This window comes from Dipodomys merriami, unplaced genomic scaffold, assembly GCF_024711535.1.
Source record: "Dipodomys merriami isolate MVZ:Mamm:240054 unplaced genomic scaffold, mDipMer1.0.p SCAF_19, whole genome shotgun sequence".
Classification (NCBI taxonomy): domain Eukaryota; kingdom Metazoa; phylum Chordata; class Mammalia; order Rodentia; family Heteromyidae; genus Dipodomys; species Dipodomys merriami.
The window spans coordinates 21,181,749-21,194,517 of NW_027203270.1; the positions used below are offsets into that span (position 1 = coordinate 21,181,749).

Genomic DNA, 12,769 nt, shown 5'->3' on the forward strand with positions numbered 1-12,769 from the left:
GCCCAGGCCCAGAGTTCAAGCCCCATGACCAACAAAAAATAAATAATAAAATAGCCTGGAACAGGCTGAGAATGTACCTTAGTGGTGGCATACTTTCCTAGCATATACAGACTCTGGCTTTGATCCCTAGAACTTCAAATAATAATAATTAATTGTAAAAGTAGATGTAGTTGGCACACATCTATCCCAGATACTTGGGAGGTAGACATAGTGTGGTCCTGAGCTCTAGGACAGTTTGGGAAAGGCAGTGGCAAGACCTTGTCTCAGAAGAAAGAAAGGAAAGAAAGAAGGAAGGAAGGAAGGAAGGAAGGAAGGAAGGAAGGAAGGAAGGGCTGGAGCTGGGCACTGGTAGTTCAGGCCTATAATCTTAGCTACTCAGGAGGCTGAGATCTGAGGATTGCAGTTCCAAGCCTGCCTGGGCAGAAAAGTCCTCGTGAGATTCTTATCTCCAATTAACCACTCAAAAACCAGAAGTGGAGCTGTGGCTCAAAGTGTTAGAGCACTAACCTTGAGCAAAAGAGCTCAGGAACAGCACCCAAGCCCTGAGTTCAAGAACACATGGCCTAATGTGTGCAAAGTTCTGGGTTCAACCCCCCAGTGTAAACAAATACACACATAACACTGCCCAGCATATCTGGATTGTAGTCTGTACAAGAGCCTGCCAGGAGTCTCCATATGCAAAGATGACTCTGGAGTTTGATAGCTTGAATTGAGTGGTACTCCCTCAAGTGCCTGTCCAGTGCAAATCAGGGCTCGCCAGGCTCACAGACCCTGCCCAGGGAAGCAGCTGAGCATCCTTCCGAGACCTAAAAGAGCTCTGTCATCCCAGGGGATGCTTTCAAGTGGGAGCAATATAGATGCTTGTTAGTCATGATGACATTTAGGACTGGAACAAGGGACAGGAAACCCACTTCATGGATGCATGCATGCATCCATGTTATCATTTGCTCATGTGTCCATGCATTCATTCATGCATTTGTCTATGCATTCATTCTGCATACATGGGCACGAGGCCTGCATCCTGGAATTGCTCTCAGAGACCTCGGGTCAGATCTGTTGCATGCCTTAACCAGGCAGGGAGAGGAGCCTTGCTCAGCTAACCAAGGAGAGGTAGTCAGTACACACACCTGGCTTTTCTCCTCACTGCCCCATGATCTCAGCCTGTCTCTACCTTGGTTTCTCTTTTGCCAAGGTGGCACCCAGAGGGCTTCAGACACTTTAGCAGGGAATTCAAGGATGATAAAGACACACACTGGAAGCCGGGCGCTGGTGGCTCACGCCTGTAATCCTAGCTACTCAGGAGGCTGAGATCTGAGGATCGCGGTTCAAAGCCAGCCCGGGCAGGAGAGACCGTGAGACCGTGAGACTCCTATCTCCAATAAACCACCAGAAAACCGGAAGTGGCGCTATAGCTCAAGTGGTAGAGCGCTCGCCTTGAGCTGAAGAGCTGAGGGACAGCGCCCAGGCCCAGAGTTCAAGCCCCACGACTGACAAAAAAAAAAAAAAGAAAGAAAAGAAACACACTGGAGCCCAGCCCCAGTGGCACATGGCTACTCGGGAGGCTGAGATCTGAGGATGCTAGCCCCTGGGCAGGAAAATCTGCGAGACTGATCTCCAATTAACCAATGTGGCTCAAAAGTGGTAGAGCACTTGAGCAGAGCTCAGGGACAGTGCCCAGGCCCTGAGTTCAAGCTCTATGACTAACAAAAATAAAACAAAACAAAAACATTCTGGAGAAAGCAAGGGAGCTTTCTGGTCAGGTCCCTGCTCTGTAGCCCTGACTCAGTTAGCCATTTAGCTTTTATTCCCTAAGGGTCTGGCCCTATGCTGTTCTTTACTGGGCCATTTTTCACAATCAAGAGACCCCCCCACAAGCAGTTAGGACAAACTGTGGGTGTCAGGGGCCCTCACTCAAAGGAGCAGATTCTTCATATAGGGTGTCCAGACACTGGCTGTTTTCGTGATTGGGATGTGTTCCAGAGTTAACTTTGGACAGATTAGGATTCACTAGATAACATGAAGATTAGGGACGTGTGCGTACTCGCACGTGCGCACCCACCTACATGCATGAATAACCTCATCAGTGCCCCCCAAAAAAATTCAAAAAAAAATAACCTCATCAGTGTCCGAATCTCTAAGAGATGAGGCCAGAGCAATCCTCATTGAGCTGTTAGGCTTCTGTCGGCATGGTGGAGGGAGCCAGCCTAGACTAGTGGTCCCTTGGAGAGTTGAGCAGAACGTGGGGAACCTCTGACCCATACCATGTGAAGTTCTGTCTTGAGAAACATCCTGCGACTGTAGTCTCAGTCATCTCCATGGACTTAGTGAGTATGAAGCATCATGAACCAGTGGTCTCCAAAGTAGGGGACACAAGAGGCAATGGTGAGCCAAAGAACATTCTAGAACCACTGCTCCCATTTCATCCTCTCTTTGAAAATTTCTGTCGTATGCAAGTTTAGTGATGTCTGCCACATGTCGAACTGCAGACAGTTACCCCGTGGTGAGAGAAGATGGTTGCTTCCCTTTCTTGAGGTTCAGAAAGGCTGATAAGGCACCCCCACGCTGTGGAGATCGCTGCTTTAAACCATGGCCTGCACTCTTTATGTTCAATCACTGTCTTTTTATTTTTATTTTTTTCAATTTGTTTCCCTCCCCCATGTGCTGACTTTTCTTTTGATTTTATTTATGTTTATGTTTAAGACATCCACACCTTCCTGTGCTAAAACCCTGAACCATAGGCCCTGCCTTAGCCCCAAACGCCCCACTCCTGGTAGCTCAGACCCTTTGATCAAACCCTCCAGCCCTGCCGTGTGCCCTGAGCCAGCCACCTCTCCTAAACACGCCTCTCCTGTCACACCCCGAACTGCCAGTTCTGCATCAAAGGAGATGAAACTCAAGGTAAGGAAAGACCTGTCAGAACCCGGCTACCCTGCTGTGGTGTTCAAATGTGCTTTTCCTTCAGAGAACCTGCTGACAGGGAAGTGCCAGGCAGATTCTGATGGTTCTCATTTACCAGGGGAGAGGGGGATGGGGGCTCTGAGCTCCTCTTCTCTTCCTTCTCCCCTCTCTCTCCACCCTGGAGACACCTGGGGATGCTAGTTTGAAAGTCTCTACTCTAGAGGGGCTCCCTGGCCTGGTTCCTTTGGTAACTAGAAATGACCCCCAGTTCACCCTAGCATGATTGCATAGCACCCCCTCCAGCCCTGCCAGCTCCCTCCCTCCTGAGCCATCTACTGAAGTTCATGTTATGTCTAGTGGTCATCTCTAGGCCCTCAACCAGCAGACAATGCCTGTGCTGGCGCTGGCTCCCAGCCTTCCTGTGTTTACCACGAAGAGTTCTAAGCACAGCTCAGGGGCCCCTGAGATGCCCCCACCCCCACCCCAGGCTGATGGGAAGACAATAAAAGACTTAGCACTGTCTAGCATTCTTGGTCAGGTTCAACAAATGGTGTCTCTCTCCAGGCCTTCTGGAAAGCACAGTCACAATCAGTGAGAAACATCCATAACTTGAGTTGGAAAAGCGATGTCCTCAGGGACAGGTCTCCTAGGGTCACAGTCACACGGAGTGGATAATGACTCTGACCATGGCTCCAGAAGCTTTGTCGGACCATGAACGCACACAATTTCTCTGGGAGGAAATGGGAACCCGGGTGTGGGCGGGGCCTCGGGCTGCCACTCACAGAGGCATCCAGGAGGCCGAGGCCACCTCCTGCCTTCCCCCCTTCCTGTCAAGGTGGGAAAATGGGGCTGGCCTCGCCTCACTGACAGTCACCTTCCCCAAGGTGAAAACTGCTTTACCCTGATTCCATTTACAGGGAGCCGATGGGAAAACTGGAACAAAGATCGCCACCCCCCGGGGAGCAGCGACTCCAGGCCAGAAAGGCGCAGCCAATGCCACCAGGATTCCAGCCAAAACCACGCCCTCCCCAAAGACTCCGCCCGGCACTGGTAAGGGTGTTGTCTTGAGTCTTCACTGGAAGCTTCCAGAAAGTTTAGCCCTTAGCTCAGGAAGCTACTGACAATAACCTATGGCAGCTGACCAGCACTTTCATAGTTTGCCAAGAACTCAAATGTTCATTTTTTTTTTTAATCCTTTAGCAACTTCCTGTGGTAGACATAGATTCCTCCCTTTTTGATCAGTGAGCACTTGCTTGGCTGATTCTACCCAGCTTATCTTAAGTCTTAGAAAGTGCAGTTGCATGACTAGTAAACGGGAGCTTCTGAGGCCCTAAATCCATGGTTCTGAATACGCAGCTCTAGCATGGGGTGTTTTCAGGGCCACAATGGGGTGCTTGGCACTGCCTGATCTGAGGATATTAGGAAACTTCTGGAAAAATCAAGTATCTTGGCCCCGCAGTGGCATGTGGCTCATCAGCTGACTCCTGTGAGTAAAATGCAGCAGGGGTTGGAGGTCTGGTCAGTCTTAGTGCTATTAGGAACATAGGCCTCGTTAGGGCCAGGTGGGATGCGGAAATGTCAGATGGCACACAACCCAGGTGTGACTGGCATCATCCGCTCCCTGGTGATCTCTAGGAGGGCTGGGGTCTGAGTGCAGGCCGTGCTGGGGGCCTGCCTTACGACTGCCCCACTCACTTATCTGGCTTGAGATGGCCACAGAGCCTGCCTTCTTCCTTTTTATTGTCGTTGATGGTGTTAATGGTAGTTGTGGTGGTGGTGGTGGTGGTAGTAGCCGTTGTAGGGCTTAAACTCAGAGCCTGGGCACTGTTCCTCCTGAGCTATTTTGCTCAAGGCTCTACCACTTTGAACCACAGAACCAATTCTGATTTTCGGGTGATTAATTGGAGATAAATGTCTCACAGACTTTCCTGCCCAGGCTGCCTTCCAATGGTGATCCTTTGAGCTCAGCCTTCTCAGTAGCTAGAATTACAGGCATGAGCCACTGAAGCCCAGAGTCTGCCTTCTTCAGCTGCATGTGTTTGCCAAGTGTGCAAAGAGTGGAGGGTGGCACCAAGACACTGCTGCTGATGAAGGGTGTTTGTTGTGTGTTCTCACCTAGTGTCTGGGGACCTGGTGTTTTGTTATATACTCTGATCTGAGTGGCATCAACGGCATTTTGATTATTTGGCTATGCTTTTGATGCTGCTGCATCTCCCTTACCACTGTTGGAGATGACTCACACTTTGTTGTGACAGTGTGAGGCTGCAGCCTGCCTTACTCCTGAGGCTTCTCATCTGCTCTTAGCGCTGCCTGCAGGTGGGCAGATCTTCCCTGCTGGCCTTGCTTCCTGACTCTTGTGCCTGTGCCCTGCCTCCCTCTCTTAAGCTGGGTGGGCCAGCATGAACTCACTGACCACCCCCATTAAACCTGATTATAACCGGGCTGTCTGTGGGTTTTTCTTTTTAAGCTTCCAAGCAAGTGCAGAGAAAGCCACCCCCTGCAGAGACACGGTCCCCGAGAGGTAATTGTGGGCCTGCTTCCCCAGCCCCTAGGCCTGTGTGCTGGGCTGCTTCTAGGGCTGGGAGGGACCCACACTTACCACTAGGCATTCCCCACTGATCCCTGGGGCACTGGAAACACACCCCTACTTCTCTTCTCACAGATGAGTCTGTCTGATTGAACTCTTCAGTCTTGTGTGTTCTTTGCTTCAGGGACAAGGGCTGTGGGGAGTGTGGGGCAGGGCTTGTGTGCCTAAGGCCATTTCAGGGTGTTTGAGGTTTGGACCATGTTTAGGGTTTGGAAAATCCCCACTGAGAGAGAAGGTGTGTGTTTGTTTGGGGTATGGGGTCTTGTTCTGTTGCCCAGGCTGGTCTCTTACTCCTAGGCTGCTAGTAACTGAGACCCCAGGGGTGCACTAACCATACCTGGCTTCTACTGCCATTTATTTTTCTTCATTTTTTGCCAGTCCTGGACCTTGACCTGGCCTGGGCACTGTCCCTAAGCTCTTTTTGCTCAAGGCTAGTACTCTGCCACTTAAGCTACAGCACCACTTCCCACTCTTTCTGTGATTAATTGGAGATAAGATTCTCATGGGCTCAGCATTGGGGGCTCACACCTGTAATCTTACTATTCAGGAGGCTGAGACCTGGAGATTGCAGTTCAAAGCCAGCCTAGGCAGGAAAGCCCATAAGACTTCTTGTTGTTAGTCATGGGGTTTGAACTCTAGGCCTGGGTACTACCCCTGAGCTCTTTTGTTCAAGGCTAGTGCCCTACCACTTTGAGCCACAGTGCCATTTTTGGTTTTCTGGTGGTTAATTGGAGTTAAGCATCTCATAAACTTTCCTGCCTAGGCTGTCTTTGAACTACAATCGTCAGAGCTCAGCCTCCTGAGTAGCTAGGATCACAGGTGTGAGCCACCAGTGCCCGGCGTCCCACTGACATTTATTGAGCAACTTTTCTGTGAGTGTAGGCTCTGCAGAGGACCCTGCTAAAACAGCCCATCTGTAAAACACCAACCTGTGGGCTCTAATCCCTCTCCCCAGTTTTCAAATGAGGACACCAGGCTTAGGGACAGTAATTGGCTTGCCCAAGGTCACTCTGCAAGTAAGTGGTGCTCAATGGATTACAGCTGTCACCACCAAGCCCACTGCTGCCCTGTGTCCTGAAGACAGGAGGCAGAGGTTCTGCTTCCCCTGCGGTCACAGAGCATGACTGTTTTAGGGACATCAGTGACTGGAAAATTCCACCTCTCACCACTGTGCTGCTCACTCTTGACAGAGAGGTCTCAGATAGGCTGCAAGTGAAAGTGTTCCTTACAGGCTTCCAGACGCTGGGGTGGGGAGCTTGAGAAAAAAAACTTCTGCAGGCCCCATTCTGAAAAACCACTCCAGCGCCCATACATCTGCATTTACATGTCCTACTTCCTCCTCAACAGCTCCAGAGATCACAAACACACACACACACACACACACACACACACACACACACACACACACACACACACACACACACACACACACACACACACACACACACACACACACACACACACACACACACACACACACACACACACACACCCTCTCTTCTGGAGATTCTGACACTGGGGTTCATGGTTTTAGAAAGGCGGAGGCAGGAGGCAGGAATGGGATGTGTTGGTGAGAGGATGTCCCTGCAGCTCCCGAGGCTGGTGAGTGAGAAGGTACGAGGGTAATAGCTGCAGGGAAGGGCATTCTGAGGAAGGGAACAGCTAGGAGGATTCAGTTGTAGGAAGCTACATGGGGCCTGCAGAGGTGGCTCAGGGGGTTCTGAATCCCAGATTCCAGAGAGGAACCGAGAAGGGCGGAGGGAGGCAGAGAGCAGACACATCCGTCACTCCATCGTCCTTCCTCAGAGTGAAGGTCATGTACAGGGAGTTTTGCCAAGCCGATTCCCACCCACCATCCTCCCCAGCTGCACTCGCTGGGGCCCTGTAGCACTTCTCCATTCACCTTGAGGCCTCTGAGCCCAGGAGAGAAGTTGACTGGCCTAGTGGGGGCCCATCTCTTGCCCCAGGGACAGTGGGGCAGAGTTTGTCTCTGTGATGGGGCACTCTGTGGCTTTGTGGGAATAGACTCCAGAGCTTCCCACTGTGAGCTGTGGACCTCACTCCCACCCATCTGCTCTGTCCTCAGCCTGGCAGTGGACCCCCCAGGATGGAAGTCCCCCCACCCCTGCCCGGCCACTACAGACCTCCCCCCCCAGCCTGCCTAGGCTCACCCCTTCCTTTCCCCTCCAGGTGAATCGGCAAAATCTGGGGATCGCAGTGGCTACAGCAGCCCCGGCTCCCCAGGGACTCCAGGCAGCCGCTCGCGCACCCCATCTCTGCCAACTCCACCCACCCGGGAGCCCAAGAAGGTGGCTGTGGTTCGCACTCCCCCAAAGTCGCCATCTTCCACCAAGAGCCGTCTGCAGACTGCCCCGGTGCCCATGCCAGACCTGAAGAACGTCAGGTCCAAGATTGGCTCCACTGAAAACCTGAAGCACCAGCCAGGCGGTGGGAAGGTAAGGGCTACACGTCCCAAGCCTGAGCAGGCCCCATCTGGGCAGAACTTAACATAGCTCCAACATTTCCACAAAAACAATTTTCTGTGTCTGAACGTGGAGGTGGCCTGGTTGACTGAGCAGATAAAACCAAAGTCTCTTCCTCTGAGAGTGTCCAGGCTGGAGGCAGGACCCCAGGGCAACAGAAAATTTTGCCTTATGGGAGCCCAAAGCCCTCAGGGCTGCACTATTCTAGACAGCCACAAGATGGCGATAGGTGCTGCAGGCATCCATCCATTCTTGGATACACCCTTAGTGGAAGTTGCTTCCTGTTCTGCAATTGTGTTGATAGGATTTCTTTGCTTTAAGTCTTCCTTTCCTTCTCCCACCACTGTTATCTTTCTCTTTTCCTGCTCATCTTCTTCTGATCTATATCTCCGTGTCACCCTTTTAAAGCATTTGAAATGTACCTGCCTAGTAAGTAAGTAGAGTCCTGTATTCAACCCCCAGTACTACCAAAAAAAAAAAAAAAAAACCACACAAACAAACAACAACAAAAAAACCCACTTAGTGCATTCTGTTCGGTTCATTAGCAGTGTCTCAGATGTTACTTTTTTTAAAGCATACATAGCCAGGCACTGGTGCCTCACACTGGTGCTGAGATCTGAGGATCGAGGTTTCAAAGCCAGCCCAAGCAGGAAAATCCGTGAGACTCTTATCTCCAATAAACTACTCAGAAAAAGCCAGAAGTGGTGCTGTGGCTCAAGGGGTAGAGTGCTAGCCTTGAGCACAGACAGACTCAGGGGCAGAGCCCAGGCCCTTAGTTCAAACCTCAGGACCACTAAAACACACACACACACACACACACACACACACACACACACACACACACACACACACACACACACACACACACACACACACGTGTGCGATAAATGAAGTGAATTTGAACCTGGGGTAGTTTCCATCTCCTTCAGGATCAGGCTAGGACTCGGGTGACTTGGGCTGAAGTGTCAGACACTGCGGTGAGCAGAGCCAGGCTGGACACTGCCTCGGACAGCCCTGTCCCCCTAAGACTCCCCAGCATTCTCTCTGCTGCATGTCTATGCTTCTGAAAAATATTGTGTTGATGAAATTGATCTTAAAGGAGCAGTCCCAGTCCTAAAGAGGATCTTCCTGTTAATGAATCTCTTTGGCAGTTGACCTGACAGGACACAGGGTTTTCTGTGTTTATGTTCAGATAGACCACCTTGGGTTTAAGACAAGGCTTGCTGTGGATGTCTGCTGACAGCTCTGGGTTAGTGTACTGCCAGGGTGTTGCTGACTGACACTGTGAGGCCAAGCCCAGCAAGCACGAGACAATGATGGCTTAGTCTGAGCCAGACTGGAGTCAGAGAGGCTGGCTGGGGGGGGCTGGAAGCCTGAGAGCAAGGCAGAAGCCCTCTGGAGAGGTCTGAACCCAGACAGAGCCAGATCAAGGCCTAGTGAAGGATTGGGAGAATTTGGGGTTCCTTAGGAAATGGGTTAAACCAAAGTGGATCCATCCTAGCCCCAGCCCACTAGTACCTCTTCTGGGGTCAATCCTTTACAACACTCATTTCTCTCCTGACTAGAACTACTCAGATAAAAAATTGGGGATCCCTTAGTCAGGCACTGGCAGCCCATGCCTATAATCCTTGCAGCTCAGGAGACTGAGATTGGAGGATAGCGATTCAAAGCCAGCCCATGAGACTCTTTATCTCCAATAGAAATCGCTCAAAAAGGGCTGGGAAGGTGGCTCAGGGGTAGAGTGCTTGCCTTGCATGCATGAGGCCCTGGGTTGGATTCCTCAGCACCACATAAGCAAAAAGAAAAAAGCCGGAAGTGGCGCTGTGGCTCAAGTGGTAGAGTGCTAGCCTTGAGCTGAAGAGCTGAGGGACAGCACCCAGGCCCAGAGTTCAGGCCCCAGGACCGGACCCAAAAAAAAAAAAAAAGTTAGAAATCGCTCAAAAATCAGAAGTGGCACTGTGGCTCAAGTGGTAGAGCTCTAGCCTTGAGCAAAAGAGCTCAAGGACAGTGCCCACGCCCTGAGTTCAAGCCCCAAGATGGACAAAAAGAAAAATAAAATATTGGGGCTCCCAAAACACTCTTCTCCCCTGATGGGTATTCCCTGTGTCTGGCCAGGGCTGAGATTCAATAATCTTACATGTTGCTTTAACTGAGAAATTTCAGGATTGCAATTTCATAATGCCAACCATCATCCTCTTCTCTGCTTTCTGTAAATCTGAGATTCTCTAAAGGATGTTGACTTAATGTGACAACTGACGGTCATTCACATCTGCTTTGTAAATATCCTTATGTCTGTTGCCAAACCCCACAAAAGCTTCTTGCCTTTTCTGTGGGGTTGGAACAAGAAAAAAACACATTGGGGAAAATTTTTCTTGATGTACATTACAGACCTTGTGTTATTGCTTAATGTCCCCTGATTAATTTGATTAGTTTCTTTTATGTGTAGTGCAGAAAATAAGGTTATCGTCCTTTGAGAAACTGGAAAGTTTTCTTTGTCAAATAAGAAGGGTTATGTAACCCATCATTTTTCTTTTTTCTTTTTCTTTTTCTTTTCTTTTCTTTTTTTTTTTTTTTTGCCTTGGCTTCCAGGAAGCTCAGGGCTAAATATAACATTCAGTCTTATACTTGTCACTCTCAATAGCCTTCCCTTATTTTTACATTTTGCTTTTTAAGTTTTTCTTGTTTTGTTATCACCCATCCAAGTACTCACCAGGCCTGACCCTCCTTAGATTCTGAGATCAGGTGAGATTGGGTGTGTTCAGGATAGTATAGCTGTAGATACTTGTTTTATTATCAGATGGAATGTGTGTGGGTTTTTTTCATTTAAAAAAAATCTTTGGTACCAAAGTCTTACACACTCTCACTCAGCTTTCTTGTTCATGGCTGGTGCACTACCATTGGAACCATGCTTCCAGTCTGGCATTTTGCTGGTTAATTGGAGATAGAGTCTCTTGGACTTTCCTGCCTGGGCTAGCTTAGAACTGCAATCCTCCAGGTCTCAGCCTTCTGAGTAGCCAGGTGAGCCATTGTGAGCTTTGTAATTCTAAACTGCTTCTGTTCTTTTCTGAAAGCTGGCAGATCTGCTTCTGGGATTTATCCAAGAAGAATTTGTAAACAGAAAATGACTCCATGGGCTGGGGTCCACAACTCAGTATAAAAAAAGAAAGGAAGTGGGAAGTGGGGGAGGGAGGGAAGGGAAGGGAAAAGAAAGGAGGAAAAAGGAAGTAAAGGAGAAAGGGAAGGAAGGAAGGAGAGGGAGAAAAAAAAGGGAGAAAACAAGAGATAAAGAAAGAAAAAGAGGGGGTTGGGAAGGTGGTTCAGTGGTAGAGCACTAACCCTGCATTCATGAGGCCCTCAACACCACATAAGCAGAAAAAGCCGGAAGTGGCACTGTGGCTCAAGTGGTAGAATGCTAGCTTTGAGCTGAAGAGCTGAGGGACAGTGCCCAGGCCCAGAGTTCAGGCCCTACGACCAAAAAGAAAGAAAGAAAAAGAGAAAGAGGAAAAAGGGGGAAAGGGAAAAGAGATTCCCAAAGGAGGGGCTCACGTGAGACTGTTAAAATCACCTGAGGGTAAGCTGGATGGGAATGGCTCAGCCTGTAATCTTAGCTACTCAGAAAGCTGAGATCTGAGAAGCATGGCTCTAAGCCAGTCGGGGCAGTAAAGTCCATGAGATTCTTATCTCCAGTTAAATACCAAAAAGCCAGACATTGGAGCTGTAGCTCAGGTGGTAAAGAGCTAGCCTTGAGCAAAACAGTTCAGGGACAGCACCCAGGACTTGAATTTAAGCCCCAGTATTCACACACACACACACACACACACACACACACACACACACACACACACACACACAAAGAACCAGTGTGGAAAAGGCCTCCCCACTTGAATTTAAGCCCCAGTATTGTCACACACACACACACACACACACACACACACACACACAAAGAACCAGTGTGGGAAAGGCCTCCCCGCTTGAATTTAAGCCCCAGTATTGTCACACACACACACACACACACACACACACACACACACAAAGAACCAGTGTGGGAAAGGCCTCCCCGCTTGAATTTAAGCCCCAGTATTGTCACACACACACACACACACACACACACACACACACACACACACACACACACACACACACACACACACACACACACACACACACACACACACACACACACACACACACACACACACACACACACACACACACACACACAAAGAACCAGTGTGGGAAAGGCCTCCCCGCCCCTGCCCAACCTTGGCTGAGCTCTGTCCCAGTGACTGACTACTCATCTCTGCCAGGAGAGAAGTTCTGGGTCGGCCAGGAGTCAGTATTGTTTTTATTTGGTTTATGAGGCAATACCTTGAGGTCATCCCAGGCAAAGCTTTGTTGTCCTCAATGGCTGCAGGGACATCCAATTCTGGGTTCTAATGTGATGTCTACCACTGCCCTACTGCAGTTGCTGAGCCTCTAGGCCTCAGATGGCCTCCGTGGCTGTAAAGAAGGTGGGCCAGAGGCGTGGCCTGGACTTCTATCTCTAGCCGCCTCTGAACTTCCATTTAGACAGAGATGTCACTAAGGAAGAATTTCAGCTTTTAAAAATGTCAACATTGGCCAGGCACCAATGGCTTATGCCTATAATCCTAGGTACTTAGGAGGCTGAGACCTGAGAAGCAAGGTTCAAAGCCAGCCTGGGTAGAAAAGTCCATGAGACTCTTAACTCCAATTAACCAGCAAAAAGCTGGAAGTAGAGCTGTGGCTTAAGTGGCAGAGCACTAGCCTACCAGGCCCTACA

The 12,769-nt window shown here is 49.7% G+C and overlaps 1 protein-coding gene across 15 annotated transcripts in view; it reads left to right on the forward strand.

Annotated features, from left to right (window-relative positions):
• Positions 1–12,769, forward strand: part of Mapt (microtubule associated protein tau) — a 102,173-nt gene that overhangs the window by 72,224 nt on the left and 17,180 nt on the right. For 8 of the 15 annotated variants that reach the window (XM_070027668.1, XM_070027672.1, XM_070027678.1 and 5 more), the window contains 2 exons: positions 3,816–3,948; positions 7,676–7,941. In XM_070027668.1, the coding sequence (XP_069883769.1) occupies positions 3,816–3,948; positions 7,676–7,941 (399 nt within the window). Of the gene's footprint in view, positions 1–2,700; positions 2,899–3,815; positions 3,949–7,675; positions 7,942–12,769 lie in introns of all 15 variants that reach the window. The other 7 variants (XM_070027666.1, XM_070027669.1, XM_070027671.1 and 4 more) reach the window with 1 other exon arrangement.